Source organism: Merops nubicus, unplaced genomic scaffold, assembly GCF_000691845.1.
Source record: "Merops nubicus isolate BGI_N331 unplaced genomic scaffold, ASM69184v1 scaffold13401, whole genome shotgun sequence".
Classification (NCBI taxonomy): Eukaryota; Metazoa; Chordata; class Aves; order Coraciiformes; family Meropidae; genus Merops; species Merops nubicus.
This window is the reverse complement of record NW_008589103.1, coordinates 65,647-86,556: the sequence shown is the minus strand read 5'-3', so window position 1 is coordinate 86,556 and position 20,910 is coordinate 65,647. Positions and strand designations below refer to the sequence as shown.

Below are 20,910 nucleotides of genomic sequence, written 5' to 3'. Positions count from 1 at the left end.
AGTTTAAATCCAATATCACTGATACTGCTTCTCATAGTACCTTTTTAGATACTATGAGATTCAATGCCAAGTGTAGTATACCCTAGATCCTCAAATAGGGTAATTTTTTAGTGAATTCTTATGGGATTATTGCTGTACTCAACCTAATCGACACTGAGATGCAAGTGAAGTCACAACAAAGGAACAGAGAGTTCAAGAGAGGTCAGCACAAACTGAAACTTTCATGTTATTCATGGACAGATCTTTGTTTTGTGACCCTGACCAGCCATTGCACCACACCAGATATTTACAGAGACAGCTCAGCAGTTTTCATTTATCCCTGGATGTTTTCTCTTTCCCCTTCTTTATTAACTGCGAGGACAAAGTTGGAATTACAAAAACAGAAAAAGAAGGGGGAGGGGAAGGAAATCCAAGAAGCTTGGTAGAAAACACAGGCAGAAGGGAAAAATGAGACCCGGCTGAAAAGATGTCTGAAAAATGGAGCATGACCGTCAGTTAAAAAGATTCATGCTTCAGATTCATGCTTATTCTCTTGGACTACATGATATGGTAGTGATACCACTGCAGACACTAAACTTATGAGGCTGAATAGCACAGGGAAAACAAGTCAACATGATTTCTTCACTGTAAAATGGAATCTCTGGAAGCAAAACAAATGCATTGACTCTACATGGATAAAAATATGGTTTAATGTATTTCAGTGTGACAAGATGTGCTAATGAAAGCCCTGATTCCACAAATATGTGTCTAAAGTGCATTGACTTCAGGACTTTAATACGAAATAACTATGAAAGTGTTACCAGTATCATCATTTTTGTTATGTTTCACACTTGCTACATTTATTTTCCAGCCTCTGCTCAAAACACAAACCATCAATTCCTTTGAACTCATTTCTCTTCACCTGCGCAATCCTCGAATCTTCAAACGTAATTAAATCTTCTAACTTAATTTAACTCATTTAGACCAAAACCCCAATGTCTAAATGTCCTTTAGGCCAAACTGATGAAATAATTTGCATGAGATTCCTGCCAGTCAGAATGACCGTGCTATGCAAAATTCAGCCTTGATTAGAGAGGTCTAGCTCCAGGTCCCTTAGTGATATTTCAAACTCAGAGCAGAATCTAGTTTTAAAATTACATTAATCGTCTGGTGGCTAAGAAATGTCTATACTCCCACTGCAGTAATACCTAAGCATCTAAGAATATTTAATGTCTTGACATCATAATGCTCTTTTTACTTAATTGGAACCTGAAGCACAAAGGGCTAAGTTATTTGCCCCAGGTCTCACAAAATGGCCTGGGTAGAAAAGCAAATTAAATCCAGACTTCCTGAGTAGAACAAAGCAAATGTTTAGGTTTTGGTTTGCTACTTGACCAATAAGAAATTAAGGAAAAAAAAAAAAAAAAAGAGTTAACCAAAACCCATTTCTTTCCCACATTTTAAAAATAAATATCTAAATAAAAAGCACAGTTATTTTGTGTTTTCCAAACCACCTAATTCCATTTTCTGAGGTTTTGTGTTCTTTAAATACTCTCCTTCTTATTATCTTCCTTGTTCATTTTGTCAGTTTTCAGATCCAGAAATCTCCAGGAGGTATAGCTTTAAAAACAGGAATTATTTTTTTTCTGTTTTCTATATTTGTTTTGGCTCAAACTCTCCAGCCCTTCAGTGATTACTCTTCTGGAGCCAAATAACTTGAGGTTCACTTCAGAAAGATGTCCATGTCGGCACCTTGGTTCCACAGTACCAGTCTAACATTGTAGGAACAAATTCTTCCAGACTGAATCAGAACTGAGAATCCAGTCAGACCTTGGCACCTTTTCACATATCTCCCCTAGTTGGAAAATATCAAAGCAGCTCTCAAGTAAATTTTTTGTCATTCCCCTGTAGACCTTTGACAGGAGGAAATAGCTGATTTAGATGACAACAGGAAAAGTCCCACATCTTTGATTCTAATGAGGATAGTAAAGCCAAAATTGCAGTTTCCCAGCTCTTGGGACAGCCATGACCTCCAAGGAAACTGATGATCTGGTGCCATGATTGTTAGACAATTTCCACAGGTTTTTCCCTCAAACTCCTGTAGTTTTTTTGCTCTCTAAAAACTCATTAGATCCTTCAAGAGATGCACAATGTGACACTGTTGAAATAGAAGCCAGGAGGTTGGAGGAGGAGATGGAGATAAAAAACTAACTTTCCTTTTAGGCATCGAACAAGACAAGCTCACAAAGAGGCAGTGTTACAGAGCCAAGGAGTCTTTTCTAAGCCTCCTTGTTTGGTTTGAGGAGCTCAGTTCTAAGATAGCAAGTACAGTTATTGTATCTCCCAGAATTAGTTAACCCTTTACGGCCCTAGCATTTAAGAGAGAAGCATCAGCAACAAATACGTTTTTCTGTAGCTTCACTTTTTCACTGGCAAAGCAGGAATAATAACTAATGCAATGAAATGACACTAAGTCTTTTCATATCTTGTACTTAAAGTAGCTATATCTGAATAATAGTGTCTTTAAGCTATACATCTGCTTTAATGATCATGGATTATTAAAACAAAAAACATATAAAAAATCATTCTCATCCCCTTTTTGGTATTCTTTGTTTTTTTGCAATTTGCTGTGTTTGGGCAATGGAGCCAGGCAGGATCAGTTTCATTTCCTGCTGGTTTTAAACCATTTCATGTTTTGATTTTAATATAGAAACAAATGGTTGTTGTGGGATAGGTTCACAATAGTGCAGGCAGACTTTGAAATTATTTTAATGCAATCCTCAGTTCACATAATTGTTGCGATTTATTTATAAATTGTGAAAATATTTTACCTTTTAAAAAAATTTTTAAAAGTTTGGCAGCAAACCTATATTTTGGACTGAGCATATGGAACAGATCTCAGGGAAATCGGCAAAGCAGAGTTTTTTTTTGTAATCTAGGCAAGTGTAAATCCAGAGTGATTTTACCAATGATAGTGACATTCATTTGGATTTGCAGCTGTGTAAAATGATAATGTCTGTTATTTTCTTATTCTTGTGTGGGCAGTAGCTGAGACATCTTAGCTGGCGTTAAGACTTTGGCCCAGTTTGAATATTTTATTCTATTAATATAAATTGACTGTTTCATTATGCAAAAGAACCTGGAGAGGAACAGCAACTTGGGACAAATGATATAAAATTAAGTGAAATCAGTGTTGTCACTGTTATGACTATGGAGACCCTGGCTGGATCACATGGTGTGGTGTAACTCACCAGCACAGAACAGAAAGGTTCCCACAACTGTACCATGTTAATCTTTCCCAGGGTGAGCTCGTGGTCAAATACATCTGAGCAACAACTGCTTACCATGTCACCTCCACCACCACAGTCATCCTAAGTAACTGCTATACACTGTCCTCCCACCCTAGCTGTAAGTTAAGATTTCTTTCGTTACTAGTTAAGCCAATATTTCATGCTAGTTGCAAGCTAGGACCTGCACTCTCATTTACCACAGCTCAGCTGAGACATGGTAACAATCACCACAACCTGTCTGCATGTCCAAGCCCTAAGTACCCAAAGAAGGATTTACAGCCTCAGCCTTTGGAAGACGCTAAGGGTGAAAAAAGCCAGACTTGGAGGATGTTAAACTGTAATAGTTCAAACACAGAAGCTTTCTTGGACAGGAGTCTGTTCACAATATAGCTTCTACTCTTCCCTGGTACCTACTAGCTTTTTCAGCACAGAAGTTCTGGAGCACGCCCGAGTTTAGAGACTACAGCAGTGTCTCCATTTTATATGCACTGAGCACACTGGCCTTTTTAAAATGAAGCTTTTTCAAATCTGAGTTTGTGAGCTGTCTGAAGACATGCTGCCTGCCCTCCTGACCTGCTGGCTCCTCAGCCAGTCTTACCCCAGAAACTGCACTGTAGAGTTTGCTTTGTCAGATACTCTCTGTGTGTGCTTATCTGAGTCACCTAACTGGTCTGTGCCCTGTCCATCAAGAATAGATGGGTACAAGCCCATCCTGGGAGCAGCAGTGGGGTCACACATGTTTCCAAGGAATAGGTGCTATGAAATAGGTCTTGTTTAAACCTGACACTTTGCATTTCCTGTGCCAGGCCAGATAAGACTCCTCAGTTTCTCAGCCAGGGCTGAGTGGTTGAAAAAATACAAGACCCAGAGCATTTTCAACCCCTGTAAAAGGCTTTTTAGTATATCCCCAGGTCAAAATCCAAGTTGTTGGCCAGGGACTCTCACAAGTAGGTGAAGTGTTTGCATGAACTCACTGGGACAAACTGTGTTTCCCTCCATTGCCTTCACCTTTCCCTCACATATAGGCCTCTGCTTTGCAGCTCTGGGGAGACAGTTACCAGTGTGACAAGCATGTCCCCTCTACAGCCCAAGAAGGTAAAGAAAAAGACAGCAAAAGAGAAACAAGAGCAGCCACCAGCTATCCCAGCAAAAGGTATGAAAACAGAGATACAGAAGTATTTTAGATCCCGAGCACAACCATGGGGGGGACATCCCAGAGAGCATGGGATGTCAGCCACTGGCTCTGCCTGTGAGGTGACCCGTGCTCTCTCCCATTGATGGTGGAAGAAATGGCCCATGCCTGCTGCTGAGACGAGGCTCTCACCTCCCTGCAGGTTTAGCTATGCAGAAACCTGGTCGCTGAGTCCAAGCAAAAGGTCTCGGCTCCCACTAAGCAAATGAGAGAAAGGAACCTCTGTAGCAATATTTACCCTGCTCAATGAGAAGATTAAAGTTAGGCAAGATAAAATTTCATTTTGGGGATAGACTGAAGGAAGGCAGAACACTGGACTTTTAAAATTGCAGGTGCACTTGAAAAGTCAAGCAAACTGAGCAGATAAAGACCAACCTATCGGGGACCTCACTTTCCAAGAGGATTTGCAATTGCCTCTGGGGTCTGTCTCACAAACTCTTGGGTGTACTTTCTGAGCACCGCTGCCAGTGCTGAGCCACAAGGAAAGAGGAAGGAAAGGACTTGAAGGTTTACTGTGGGTTACATCACAAGTCATCACTTCCAATGGGGTATATCTGCTCTGGCTTCTGCACACAAATAGCATTTTACATATCAGATTCTTTAATCTTATGAATTTTTCTAATTCACTAGCTCTAAGCTTCATTGTAAAATACAGTGAAACTCTGATGTAAGTACATGTATTTGCTTCTAATATGCTATTAGTATGTAATTTATAAATTGCTAGTGCATATACTAAAAATTACAGTGAATGGTAATAATATGAAATGATCCCTTATTATTTATTTCCATAGCTCCAATAGCCAATAATTTTCCTAAGCCTAAGCTCTTGAAACCTCAAAGAAAACTGACTCTGGTAAGTAATTTTCTATAACATTATTTCTCTACATTCTCCTCTCTGAATACAATTGCTGTAATGTTGCCCGAAATCTAGGTTCAGAAATTATAAATTAGCTTAAGAATCATACAATCTTTTTTTTTTTTTAAATAATATTTTTTCAAGTGATGAATTATCTTGGCTCTTTTCATTTTGAGCATTAGGTTAAACTGGATTATACTTTCCAGCTTTCTAGCAGTCATTTTGTCTACCAATTTAACCCATTCTTAAGTGAAAACTGATATTGATTCTCACATGCTTCTGGCAGCTGGTGCTTTGGAAAAAATACCAGTTGCTGACAGAATCACAACTGTACTGGTCATGCTGCTTTTGAGGCTTTTCAAGACAGAACTGGGGAACCTGATTCTGCCTTACAGTGGTGTAAATCAGGAATGACTGAGGAATGAACTGCAGGAATGAGATGTATGTATATAGCTCTAGTATATTAAGGAAAAAAAACCCACAAACATCTCATATGACAGGTTCTGTTGGATACGAATTTGTGTTGGAAAAAAAAATCTTGCAGATATATGTCAGACAAATCAAATAGACAGTGAGATATTTCTGTGCTTTAGTAACAAAGCAGTACCTGGATGAGACATCCAGGAGTAGTAGAGACAGAGTTTTATGCCAGCTAACTTCAGCTGCCTATATAAAGAGACTGGTTTGCTAGGCTCCCTGTATAATCAATAAAAAGAGAAATGAGTCAGGATAGGAGCCTGTTGCACTTACTAAGAGATTAGATGCTCTGAATTACCTTTTGAGAATCTTTTCTAACTTCTCTGGCAATAGAGACCAGAGTCTCTAACTCAGGTGAAGGTGGGTGCCTAAAGTTAGGCTATATGGATAACCTGAATGCCTCTGTGATGGTTTCACTTTCAGATAAGGGTTAGAATTGAGAACTTTCCCACCAATTGTCAGTAAATAAACTCTGCGCTATTCAGCCTGGTCAGGGTACAAGCCAAGATACCTGAGCATAATGCCAGGTGACTTCAGAATAGCTCAGCTAAAATCTTAGGCGATATTGCTGTGTTGGTATGGAGCTCACCTCTCCTCTGCTGGTCCTGTAGGGATTGCCCCTTGGCCAGACTCTGCTCATACAGGTCAATGTTTCAGTAGAGGAAGAGGCAGATTCTTAAAAGTCCGTGAAAAAAAAAACTTATATCCATGTAGGGAATTTTGTCAAGCCAACACTATGCTAAGAGAAAAAAGACACAGAGAGCACTTGGCACCAGGGGATGACAGCCACCCTTTGCTGTGTACACAGTGCAATAATCACCGTGCCCAGGCACGTGGCTACATCAGAAGCCAGTTAAGTCTTCAGCCCTCCTAGGTCTCATCAGTGAAGGCATTCAGACTCTTCCTGCAGGTCAATAAAGCACATCCATACATGTTGAACTTGAGGTAAATTGGTTTCCAGATGCTTTTTCTTCCTGGAATAAATCCAAGTATATGTGCCAGAAATAGCAGTTGGCTCTTCCCTTCCTGCTATGCAAACCCAGTCAAGGTTCAAACACTTTGGAGGTGAACAGGAACAAAGCCTTTTCAAACAATGAAATCAGCTTTGTCTTCTCTGGCGTGACTGAGGATCCACATGGTGCCTGCAGCCAGCAGACTCACTTTTCGTGCATTGCTGTTGGGCTCGAGTCTGGCAGCTGTCTCCAGATGTTGCTCTTTTCTCTTTCATATTTCATCTTAGAGCGCACCTGGAGAAGCAGTGCAGCCTGAAGAAAACACATGATATATGGATGTTAGTTTCAAGTCAAAAAGTATTCCAACAAATATTATCCCAAGGATTCTCAAGACCTAAACTTACCTAGCAGTAAAGTGCAAAGTAGCCTAAGCCCACGTCAGTCTGCAAGGCATACTCAGAAACTGGAAGGACACTCTTCAGAGCTGTTCTCTGTTTCTGTTCCTCTTGCCTCTCTTTACAACACAGTTGTTTACATCTCTGTTTTAGTATTCTCACAAAAAAAGAAACAAAATTCCTTTTTTTTTTTTCTGCTTTTAAATGATTTGTCAGTGAAGAAATTAATTGAAGGAAGTTTCATCAAAGATACAAAATAGTAATAATTACAGAAACAAAATGACATTAAATTCATCTAAGTGGAATATTATATTGATTTTCATCAAACTTGCCTTTCCATTTTTTTACTTCTCAAAAATTTCTCAGATTTTAAAGCTTTAGTGTGCTTTGGGGCAAAGAAATATTATCATCATACTGCCAAATCTCTGCAGGATAAAACCCCTTTTTCTTTCCAACTGTAATTGCACAACCGGTGTCTGCACTAGATCTTTTTTCAGTGATGACACATAGTTACTAGGTAATCTTCATTGCAAAGACAGACTCAAATTTCTGAGTTTCTGGAGTTCTTCTGCAGCTTCCCTGTGCAACCCAAGGAAGGTACCAGACCAGTGCACTGGAGAATATTCTAGAAAACCTAAGCAAACAAGCTGGAGTATCAGGGAACATTACAAAATATTTCAAGTGTTTGGGGAAATTTTTTGTAATAACCTAAATACCAGTAAAATTATTTCCAGAGGACGTGTGTTTCTGGTTTCTTGAAAGATGTTTATAATAAGCTAGAGAATTTCTTTTGCTGTTAACGTGCTAGAGTGGGTTGCAGTACAATTTTACAAGAATACAATAACCTGGATAAAATATGGACATAATCTCAATGAAAATTAAAAAAAAAAAAAAAAAAAGAGAAAGAAAGCTTAATATCATGTTCAATTGTACAGCCTTGAGTAAAGCCTTTTAAAAACTCTGCTTAAGTCATATTGCTTTTGCTTTAGCCAGAATAACAATTCTATGCTCCCCTTGTTGCAGAAATATTCCCCATCAGTGTCATTCTCTATTAGCATCAATGAAAAATGTGTACAGATCAAAGGAAATAGAGATGCTGAAATGCAAAAAGGGATGTTTTTTATAGCATCCAAGAAGCATCGAGAGTCATTAGGAAGAAGAAAATTCTAGGGGCCCACAAACTCTACTCTCTAAGGGCTGTTCTGCTGTAGCCTTAAGTACTTAGCCCTTTGAGTTTGTAGAGATAAATCTTACACTTCCTCAACCAAATTTTCTGGTAAGGCTTTTATTGCCTCCTAGAGATTAGTTGTCACAGCCCAAGAGTGTCAGTTATAGAATATCATCTAAATGAAAAGGTTTCAGTGTCTTTTCGTGAAGGTTTGCACCACCAAGATTAGAATTTCTTGTGTAATTCACTAGAGTCAATAGAAAGGACATGACTTCAGGTTAAAGCAAATCCTTCATTCTTTGTTTATGCAGATTTTTTTTGTGGACTTCATAATTTTCATACTAAATTTTAAGGCAAGAAATACCTGCACAGATAAGATAGGCTATAGGGCATCTTCCAGATTCTGCTGCTGACTTACATGGCCTCTGCTAAGTCATATAATCATCCCACTCTGAAATCAGATAAATATATCCTGTATTACAAATGATCCCCTTGGTCTTAGTTCTTCAAACACTTGGTACATGTAAAGCACACTGTTGCTTGAAGAGTTGGCTTCTGCTGTTCCTACACTGACTAACCTCTTGAATAAAGTCTTTACTGGAGTGCATCTGGCTTCTCTTGTTCCCCACAACAGAATACATACAGGTCCTCTGTGACTTCTGAGGCCAAGTGCTTTCAGTGGTGATAGCTGAGCTATTTAAGAGAAGCATCCTTTTAACTTCAGCTCATACAGTGTGGACAACATTGTTTATCTCAGCGTGGATTGGATCACCAGTGGCCTGGTACCACATGATCACTGAGATTTTCTGATGATGATGATGATGTAAAAGCTACTGGAGAAACAGGAAAGACTTACAGTTACCTAAGCTAGCTAGGAAAGGTGGGCTAGTCAGTTTTTTGCACAGCTAAAAAATTAGTCCCCATTAGTCTTAACCTGTAGGTAACATTTGCCCTATCCTTGAGAAAGAAGAAGGAAGTGAAGTACATCTGTTCAATAATTTGTGGATTTTGGATCCGGAAACAATCAAGTTTTCCTTTCTTCTGCGTAATTTTAAACTAAAAGCTATGCCAATTACAAGAGTTGTTTCCTCCACAATATGTAACAATGGGTGACAATTTCAGTTTCCAATTTCTTAAGGCATTATTGATCTCCGTAGACTTCAAGTGACATTGTAGAGAAGATATACAAAGGAGTGACAAACATTTTTTCCTTAGACTCTCTGCAATGCTTGACTATTTCATCCAGTCTATGTCATTTTTATCTCTTCAAGAAGAAGAATCCTTTTTTTTTTTTTTTTTTTCAGTCTCTCCTTAGGACACAAGATGTCCATAGGAACATGAATATCATTTACACATTCAGGTTGACACTGAGAACACAATATACTCAAAACTACTGAGTAATGCCTGCCATCCCATTCAGATCACATAACGCTATCTTTACCTCCAAGAAGGAACAGTTTGTATAAATACATGAAATCTCTTGCTGGAATTGTGCCGAGACGTGTATTTACAAAATCCCATGACAGATGCTTTTCGTGTGATGACACATTTGGAATAATAAAAGTGTCACCAGAGAACTGAAAACCTTTAAATACTTCCCTGGGCCTTTTTGAAGGATAAGAAGAAATGAGCCTGATTTCCAGCAATGTTGATTTAGAATCTAGGAATAGCTCAGCAACAGTAAAAGGAATAAAGCATTAGAAAAGGTGAAGACACTTCTCCCCAAAAGCTGATAAAACAAGCTGGACGAATATCTGCCAGGTATATTTAATTCTGTTAATGAAGAAAGATGGACTGGCTCACCCCTTAGCATCACTACCTGCCTGACATTTGTGGGATTCTGTTTCTTTAAAACAAAATCATTCAATGGGACTTAGTGAATCATCTTTGTCCCAGACATTGTTATCATAAATTCTGTGGGATTTGATAGCAAAACTTAGATGCAATGCTGAAACTGGCTTCACAAATTCCTGTAGATATTGTTCCAGGGAATCTGGGAAGTTGATTTTTTTTTTTTTTTTTTTTAAACTCCAGGGAGTATAAAATAGGTATCTTAGTGGAAAGAATCTGTTCTTTTAATTTTTAGTGCCACTGAAAATCATAATTCATACTCCCTATATTTTCAATGTCAAAGTTCTCAGCTATGGCACTGAGAAGTCAATGACTCCCTTGATACTTCAGTACTCTTACAGTCCAGCAGTTGCATTTCTAGGGGATAATCCATGTTGCAGATCTAGCTTCAGATTCTCATGAAGGTCTGCAGACGTAATTTTTGAAGCTCCTCTCTTCCAGGGGAATCTCTGGCTTTCTGCCTGCAACCAAAGTACTGACATTGGTAAACAGCCGAAGCTCTAAACAGAGAGAAAAAAAAAATCTGACTCCTGAATTAACTTAGTACCTTAGTGAGGGAACCATCCCACTGAGGTTCGTAGGGTTTCCACATGAAGTGTATCTATGGCCCTGAGGAGCACTACTGATTTCAGCGCAAGAAAGAGCATGCATTCTAGAGAGAGTGGTTTTCCAACGTGTATCAAAAAGTAGAACTGTTAAAAGCTAATCCGTTTCTCTCTGAAGCTTCAGTGAGTTTTCTCACTATTAATTTTGCAGAATCTTGCCTAGTTCCCACTGCTAGCATGTGCTGTCTCCTCTTGTCCTGGTGGCCCAGACAAAGGTGTTGCTTCCTGTCCACCAAACATGCTGAGTCTTCCCTTCAGAACGTTCTTGCCTTCACATCCACATCTGACACTCCGGCGATGGCCAATCTGGCAGCCATATGCCATATCCTAGCACAGCTTAAAAAAAAGGATGCTTATGAACAGGAGGTATGCAGAGGAAAAGATGAGGTATCCCCTTTTCCTTAGGCAGCACTCATTTTGCCCTTCTGTCTCATCTGGGCATTCATGCAGACAGAAGCAGCAATCTCTTTCTGTGGCTGAAGCCCATCCAGTTTTTCTGGAGAGTCCTGTCTAGACATTTTTTGACTGCACTTGCTCAGCCAGTGCCACAGGATGCTCCTGAGCTGTGGGATCTGGACATTATCCATATTTTTCCTGTGGAGCTCTTTACCAAGCGTGACTACGAAACAGGATGTTTCCCAAATATTAAAAAGTCAAAAATTTGAGTTTGGCCTTTGCAGGAGAAAGAGAGAGAAAAAATGGTAGCTCCAGCAGGTGCTTGCTAAGAAAGATCTACTTTGTGGCACTGGGGCAGGACTGCTCTCTTTTTACAGTGGAGTAACCTGGAGAGATTTGCAGTTCCTGGAGACTGGATCAAACAAAACTCACCGTCACCTCTTGACTCTGTGTCTTTCCCATTTGCAATTTTTACAACATTCCCTGGCACCACAGCATGCACCCAACAGCACAGTGTGGCCAGTCCATAGGTGGCAATTTGCCATACACTGGCAATCAAATCAGCAAACATATGCATAATGGCCAAAGCTTTATCCTTGCTGACCTAACACATTCACCCATGAGCACAAGGCATGCCAATGAGGGTGAGGTTTCATTTTCAAGTGTTGCTGCAGGACATCAGAGCTACTGGAAATATTATGAAGCTCTGACTGGAACTTTGGACATATACTTGTTAAATCCAGAAAACCCAGAGGTGAAAATTCATTTTGGTCGAGAAATGATTTTCATGCCTTGATCCTGTGTTACAGTCATTCTGCATCCCAAACAAAAACTCCATCACACTTTGATCATATAGGCACTGAATTCCAAGGCAGTAAGCAAATAATTCCACACAGTCTGCAGCAGTAATTCCAAGCAGTCTGTGGCAGTAATCACAAAAATATTTAAGACTGAAATGAATTAGGAAGTGAGCCCTTTTCTACTTATTTTTGACATTAAACTAGAATCGGGGGAATGTGGTGTTTTTGTTTTTGTCTTTGTTTTGTTTGTTTGTTTTTTAATTATAAATTCACATTTTGTTGTCTTTCTAATAACTGTTGTGGTCATGGAACAGTGAGATTTCAGCAATCTGTAAGTGCAAGTTGGCATCAGCTGTTTTTCCAGACAAGTTAAATTTATGAGGTTATTATTTGCTTGTTTTCTTCATACCTAATTACAAATTTGGATAAAAGTGATCTTAGAACTTTCAGTCTGACAGTGCTCACAGTGAAACATCCTTGAGGCTGCCAAGGAACAAACCAGCTAAGCCTAGAAAGAGCAAAAATTTGCATTCTGGTAATTATGACATAAAAATCAGAGTAATTTTCATTAAAAACACAACCCTTCTAGGTAATTTCTAACACATTTATATACTGGACAAACCCAATAAAATCAAAGCTATGTATACACGTACTTTAGTTTCTTTCAAACGTTCACATGATAGACTTTGCAGATTGTGAACCCTTTCGAATAGTTGCCCATGGGAAGCCCTGTGACTGGAATAAACTACAATTAAACTGAAAGAAATCTGGAAGAGGAATCCTTTTGCATTTGCCAGGAGATACAGTGGAAAATGGTGACTCTTCCTAATTTATATTTCTGCAAAGTGTGTGATCCCAACAGAAGAAACCAGACATACAAGACAAAGACTGTATCTAGACATATCACATAAGAATAGAATTCTATTCGCAGAAATAATTTCAATGTTATTTTAGAATAATGATCTAACTTTTCAGGAAGGGTGTTGCAGCCATAGAAATCCCAATGACCTCCTAAGTGAAGAGCCAGGATGGAAAGAAAGAGGTGAATGGACAGTCATTCATTGTCTCTTCCTCTTCTGCCCTAGTATCAGTCCCATCAGTTAGTAGAGTCATGTTGTTGTTCCAAAAAGGAGGTGGTGGCAGGATTCCAGGCTTACACAGCCAAAATGCTACCCAATCCAAATGAGAGATGAAATCAGAGAATTAGTTTTCTTTCGCTGCCTGTTCAAAAAAAAAAAAATTGGTTTTGGACAAACAAACTAGAAAAATTAAATTAAACGTGGTTGATAAATGAAGTACAGAAGAGTGTATGGAATAAAACTCTGGCTACCATAGGTACTTTAAAGTAGTGTTGGCTTACATACACTGTTATTACACATCCTTTGCTGAAAACTGTATACCCTTCACAATTTTGAACCTCCTGTGTGTTTCCTCATATTTTCAATCAAATTATTACATACTAGAAATATGCATAAGGGAAATTATTCTACACATTTTATGGTGTGCTGTTGCTTGTAGCAGTAATTGAAGTACCTTTTCCACTTATGAAAGTACTAATTTTATTTGGTTTTATTGCTTTTCTAGATGCAATTATTTATTTAGTGTGTTTTGGCTTTATTAAATTATGTTTACTATAGGAACATCATAAAAATGTATGAAAGCAACACATCAGCCACTACTGCCCAATGACTTGTTTTGGGGAATCCAGTGTTATTTTTCATATCCCAACATAATAGAATAAAGTAAGAATAAAGAGATAATCTACACTGGAAAACAATGCAATTTGGAGATAATATAATAAAACACCTGGACAATATGATTTCATAAATCTTAGTTCTAAAATTTACATGAGCTGGGCATTGGGGTGGCTATTTTAGGGCATGCGGCATTTTCTAAATGGAAACATAACATGAAATACAATTAAACAGCAAAGGGGAAAGCATATACAGATTTAGCTTGCCCTGAGCAATTGATTTCTACAGAAAAATAAAAATATTTCTACTTCAAAAAGGTGCACTGGGTCAGTCTTAGGAAATGCATACTTTTACTCCAGCAGTGACCAACAGCTTGTTTGTAAAGTGTTATCAGATCCATTTTTAGAAGACTTTTCACATGCATTGTATCATTTTTCGTGGAGGGTTCTGAGGTGACATCCACTGAAACTGGCAGCAAAACTCTCAATACCTTCAAATAGAGACTAGATGTGCTATCATACACTAAGAGTAAAATCTTCAACATTTGCTGGGGTTATTGTGATGTCCAGCCTCAACTTGATTCCTGTACTTAGCTCTGCACTCATTACTGGATAGGTGGGCATGGATAGTTTTGAAATCTCAAAAGGAATCTTTAAGATATCATAAAAGGCAAAAACAACTTACATGCCAAGAAACTGAGGCTAATACTCTCAGGCTAGAAAGAACAGGAGAATATAAAAATTAAGTAATAGAGTGGTTGACCAAGAGTTTTTTTCTAACTCTTTAAGCCTAAGGTGGGGTAGGGCAGATGTCTTTCTAAGCTTTATAGTTCAGTCCTGATACCTGAACAAAGACAAAATAAATCTGTGATTTTATTTCTGTTACATAGAAGATCAGGCTAGGATCCATAGGAAGATCTTTTACATAGCTACACAAGAGATTTTGACGAGACCAGAACCTTTTCTGTGTAGTCAAGAACGGAGCATTTGATATTTGAATGAGGATGAGAAGCTGAGATCTAATAGGACTGCCCACAGAAGAGGGGGAAGTAGGGAATACTGTGTGAGTAATTAAATGCAGAGATTACAGTCCTGCAGGCAGTTAGCCCTGTAAATGGCCTTTACTCACATGCACAGATCAACTGACTTCAATAACACCACTTGCAGCAGCAGCTGCACAAAGTATTTCAGGACCAGACCTGCAGAGAAGATCTAAGATTAAATTAGTGCTGGAAAAGTGTAAACTGATCCACCCATAGGGAAACAATCTGAAATGGAGAGTGTGAGCAACTGTCAAGGCCAAATGAGTAGATTCTAGAGCAGTAAAAAGACAGGAAGCAGGGGAGCACAGGGACTGAGTTCAGAGGATATTAGAAGTTTATATTTTTAGCCAGAAGACAATATAATAATTATTCAAACACATTTCAAGGAAACAGGAATAATTTCTGTTAAATCAGAAAGAAATAAATTGCAGCAAATAAAACAGAAAGGAAACACTTGGCATTGGAAAATACTGCCAATTTCTTCATGATAATATTTAAGGACTGTATGGAAAATCTTAGTTTATGAACTCTGAGTCAGTTTTCAGTTTGCAAGTGGCAAAGCCTTTCTAGGTCTCAGGGAGGCAACCTCTTCTGTAAGGTCTACTCTTACAACTTAAAAAATGTGCATAGTTTTTTTTTGTTTTAATTGCCCTTTTAGGCTTAAACTTGGGAGGACCAGTTATATTCAGGTAGAACACAGTGCACAAGAAGATAAAAGAACAAATCCCCCACTTCTTCATTTGCACAGGGCCTTAGCATTTCATCCTTCTTCAGGAAGCATGAACTTTAATCTACAGATGAACTGAAATCCCTTTTAAGAATTAGGGCCCCACGTACAATGCCACAGCAACTCTTTTGTTTGTTACTAATCCCATTGGAATGACTCTAAGTTTATTCTATCCATTTTTTGCTGTCTCCTACATATTTTTAATTTTTTTTTTTTTTGTTCTGTTAAGAAACATAATTTATAAGAGGTACTGTGAGTAGCTGTGATTAGAAATGTAACTAGTCCAAGGTTTACAGCTGGGAAGCAAATCTGGCGTAGATATATTTTAAATCATGAAATCTGCAATAACTGACACACATCTTTCACATCTGCAATATTTGAATTGTCAAATTAAAATGTTCAGTGTTTAAGAAACAAGGAGAAATTGGAAATGAACCTGAAAATCCTACTCTCTCCTGTTTCTTATTTTTATTATTATTCTTATTTTATCTCCTGTGACCTAACTCTAGCACAGACTAAAATGATTAACAGCATAGTAGAATTAGCATGTTGGAGAGAAGAAATACAGCCCATTCTATAGAACATTTACATTCAGTGGTAACAACGTTATAACTGTAATTTGTTGGTTCTGTTTCCTAGCCAAAGATCACAGAGGAGAGTTTAACATATGCTGAACTTGAACTTATGAAGCCGATTCAGGAAGCCAAAGGCATTCCCAGTACGACAGTCTATGCACAGATACTCTTTGAGGAGAACAAGCTGTAACAGTTCATCCCTGTATAATTGTCCTTTGTCTGTGTTCTATTTAATTCTTGCTATGCTGTTTATTTATAAAAATCGTACAAATGTCCTCTTTTTAATTTCCATTCATGCACTTCTATTTTTTCTATGAGACTTTTAAAAAAAATGTAGTTGAAAGTACCCACAGAAAAAGCAACTCGTCTACAAGTGACATCCCAGAGACACCTTTCATAGTGTTTGGATCTCCTGTTTTAAATGGTCTGAAGTTCCACCTGAGGCATTTTCAATACTAAAACTTACTCCCTCTTTGATGCTAACGTGATGACTCCAGCTGCAAACATCAACATCTTGGCAAGCCTCGGAAGGAGTAGTGGCACTATTCACACGCATCAGCCTGCTTATGAAGACAAAGTCCACTGACCAGGAGATTTGTCAATTTAATGCTATTTTTCCCATCAGAAAAATATTAGCTGAGTAAAGCTGAGACTTTTTTTCAACAGCAAAGGAAAGCTAAAATTACTTTTCCTGCTTTTTTTCCCCCTCCAGAAATAGTTATAAAAAGGTTTGATTTCTATATCTTCAGATTTTCCTTCTAAATGACATTGTCTTTAAAAAACTTACGTTACTTCTAGTGAAGTTCTTCCTAAGTGCTGGAAATCAAACATTTCAAAAAAGTAAAAGAGAAACATTCATAGTCAAATGCCAATGATTTAAGGAAGAATATTTACAGCCTAGGATATTTTCCAGGATTTGATCTGGTTTTGATTCTGACGGGGAGCAGAGAAAACTTGATAGCGAGCAAAAGACTTCAACAGAACCAGGACACAGCTCTTGGCCTTGATTTAGACTGGTGCTTCCAAACCTGCAAAAATTTCCTCCTGTGGCCTACATTACTGAATTGCTGATCTAGAAGCGGGGAAAAAACAACTCCTTTAGTATGGAGCAGACTCCCTTAATGGCATGCTCACTTACTTTGGAGTTATTTCTTTGGAAAGACTAGTGCTCAGGACATAAGTGAAGAAATAGGCTCATTTCACTCTGGATAACTGAGAAGGAGTTCTTCTTTTTCCTTTGATATGCATTCATGGAAAATGGGCTGTGCTGCAGTATCCTGGGCATGTAAGTCATGAAGGATAGCTGGACTGATGTTTCTAATCTCCTAAATCTCCAATGCACATTTTCTACCAAAGCCCAGGGAGAACTGAATGCACAAAAACTTTCAGCCCTTGGGAAGCTTTAGCCCTTGAGTAACTGCAGAATTATTGGAAACTTGAAAGCATGGGCTCTGTAGCTCAGCATCAGGCCCTAGAGATCTGATATTTGGCATGTGCAAGCTCCTCTCCGAGTCAGTGAGGAAACCCCTTGACAGGCCACTCATTTAGAAATATTCAGTGTGGAGTTTGCAGTAACATTTGCAGGCTTTGAATTTTAAAGTCCTGACTAAGGTCAAGCCATTTTAGTGGTACAGCAACTTCTCACCAGGGCTCAGAGCATAGCTGGGAACCGTTGCAGGAATACTCATGCCCTTATTCCTGTTACTGCATGGGAGCAGAGGAGAAGAGTGTAGGGGTGACAATGGAAGGATGGGACACGTGACAAAGGGAGAGATCACATCACTGCCTTTTGGAGGATTTCTCCAGAGTAAGCGAGTCTGTATAAACTGCTTTTTAACTTTTATGAACAGGGGTAATTTTAAACAGGTATTAGGGAGCATACATAATCTGATACTGTATAGCCAGGATGTGTAAGTGTAAAATGCACTCGCCTGCTTCCATGTTAGATAAAAATCTCTTGTATGAAAAAAGAATTTAAGAAAAGCTTTTCAGGCTGGCCATTCTGTACAGTACTAATTCCAGCTCTAGTCCCCCATCGAAACAGCTCTCTCAAACTAAGGTCAGCTTTTATTAATAAGTTTGCTAGTAATTGTTTGCATTTCTAATGTTCGCATTTGTGAGCTGTCAAGAAGATGTTTGTTTCACTTTTTCATTATCCCAGCAGTTTAATCACCCACAAAAAGGGCATGGTGTCTTTCCTTGTTCTCTGATCAGGTGATGGACTTTCAATGACAACAGCAATCAACTTACTGACCAAAAAAAAAATTGGTGCTATAGGGTGATCAGACATTCAGGAATCAGTTTGGGAACAGCCAGAGTTTGACTGACTATTCAGAGAGGACATCTGTTAAGCAGACAGCTGTAAGGAAGGCCTTAGAAAAGTATAGAACTTATTAGTGATTCCTTTAGAATTAAAAATAAACCCCTAACGCATTAATAAGTTGACCAATTAGTTCTGAAGTTTGGTATATAAACATTCATTTTACATACAACTGGCCACTGTGCTCATCGTTCAGAAAAATCCTCTACTGTATGTTTATGCCCAGTATTTTAATGAATACCATTGTGTATTAGTGTTTTATATATTCTTGTTTATGTTTGATATATCGTTCCCCAAAACAATAATTAATTGAGATAAATAAATTACCTTTTTTGGTCAGTTATGTTCTCTTGATCTGTGTAGGATTTATTGCGTGCTAGAGAACAATTCAACAGTATGTTGAGTATCTCATACTCAGCATTTAGACAGTCCCAGAATTTTTCATTCTGCAGAAAATTACACAATTTTAAAATGTTTTCTATTTGTGACCAACTTCAGATGACAGCAGAATCCTGAAAGGTGACAGACCAACTGAGGGAAAGGGGGCCAGGAATGCTATTTAGGAGAACTCCCATCCTCCTGAGCAGACATTTGCTATGCTTTTTCTTATGCAATGACAACCCAGAGTTGTTAATGTCAGATCATATTATTGGACAAAGAAAAACATCATCCTTTACCTTGCAATTAATTGTACATCTTTAAGTATCAAAGTAACTCACTTGAAAGACTATGGAGAGGAAAACTTCACTAAGTATAATGTGCTTTAGTGGTAGAAAAGCAGAATAAATTTGATTTAGCTCCCTCTAAGAGGAACTGCAAGGCCAAATTAATCTATGGCCTAACTCCCTCTGGATTCAGCAGAAGAGCAGCAGAGCTAAATGTGGTCCACTGTTCTTTTATGACAGGAGCTCCCATGAAGACTCAGTGCCTTATTAAGCAGCAGTTGTAGTCTGCTGAGCTGTACTATTTTGGTTACTCCTTTTGTTGTCATTGGTAAAACATGGCCTAGTGCTGAAATTTTAGCAAATACAGCTCTATTAGCTTCACATCAATTTAGTATCAGATTGTTAAATGTTAATGTACTACACCCTATAGCTTTAAATAGAATTAGAGATGTTTACAGCTTTGGTTAAATGCACCTTGTTCCTCCACATTAAATTTTATTACTAGAATCCTCCATCAGCAAATAGGAGTAAATCATATTAGTGTTGTGGGCTGTGTGGGGGTTGATTCTGCAGCCCAAGGAAAAGGTGTTTTATTACTATTACAACTTTCTAATTGGTAGGTGTGGTCAGAATGTCATTATCTCTGTAATTACAAGCAAATTATTTGTTTTAGAATAACTGTAACATAGTTGTGGGGTTCTTGTCATTAAGAAGTTTGGTAAAATTGTGTCTTCAGCCAGAGTTTGGCCACATTCTGCTGGCACAGCAGGACTGAAAAAGATGAGGTCTCACTTGATTGATTTGTAGGTCAAATTCTGCTTTTTGAGGGCGTCTCCAAAACATCTCTGTTGAGTGACATCAAGATGCAAAGACTGGTTTTGGCTTCAGTATAACCTGCCAGGGTAAAATACAAAATTCCCAAATTCCACTACATAACAATTGCTCTTCTGAGTTTCCTGCACTCAGCTGAAATACACTAATTTGGTGTGCTTTGTTCCACCACCTGGTTTGACTCCATTTTACTACCTTGGTTGGGAAGCAAAGGAGATTGAAAGACAGCATGTCAATAGAAGATTCCAAATTTGTGTTATTCCACTCAGAAGAAAAGATAAAATGGAGATAAAACAGATGTTGAGATGTCAGCTAGCCTATCACTTGAACTCAAACTTTCCCCCTTGGATTTAATTTGAGTTGGTAAGCCATTTTGTCTGCAGCACTATTTTACTCTAAGGAAGCAAATGAAAACACAGTGGTGTATTTAGGTCTCTGTACACATAGCTGCACAAGATGACCTTTGGGGCTTCCACCTTCCTGGTCTGGGCTGCTCTGGTCACAGCTGACAGCAGCTATAGTACGTAGGTACCCTCAGCCTTGCATCTTTCTTCTTTAAATTAGTCATTGATCCTTTTGGATTATCTTCAGGAAAGAAAAGGCCTGCAGGAACTTCTCTGACTGCTAACAGTTCTCTCCAGACACCGAGGGGGAACACAGCACAGTACCAAGACATCATGCAAAATATGCAGGGCACAAAACACATGGGGATGGGCAACAGTAATCACTTCCAAATATGGTAACTGCACATGTGTCTTCTGCTTAGCATAAAAGCAAACCTGAAGTCACTGGATACTGCTACACCGCTTCCTCCACCTGGTTCTGGCTGCTGTGCACAGGAACTAGAAGGGGAAACTGTTCAGCATTGTCTGCAAAGAGATTTTTCAGGCAGCTAGAGAAGCAGCTTTACAAAACTCATTCCTCTGCACTATTCCTGTGGGAAACAAGTAAGTAAGAGAATCCTGGCTGAAGTACTTGGGCCAGAGAAGATCAACAAGATTGACAGCCAGTCATTATTCTATATGGCACCTCTATGCATTATACAGTCCTGCCTTGTAATGGTACTCTGCTGTCATGGGAACATGTGCCCTCAG

General features: G+C 38.6%; 1 protein-coding gene across 1 annotated transcript in view; it reads left to right on the top strand.

Annotated features, from left to right (window-relative positions):
* The window catches only part of VSTM4 (V-set and transmembrane domain containing 4), a gene marked incomplete at its 5' end in the record, with an annotated part of 31,593 nt that extends 15,318 nt beyond the window's left edge, over positions 1 to 16,275 (top strand). Inside the window, 3 exons of the mRNA XM_008949479.1 lie at positions 4,310 to 4,422; positions 5,253 to 5,314; positions 16,065 to 16,275. Coding sequence (XP_008947727.1) covers positions 4,310 to 4,422; positions 5,253 to 5,314; positions 16,065 to 16,190 — 301 coding nt within the window. The remainder of the gene's footprint in view (positions 1 to 4,309; positions 4,423 to 5,252; positions 5,315 to 16,064) is intronic.
* Positions 16,276 to 20,910: the final 4,635 nt, after the last annotated feature.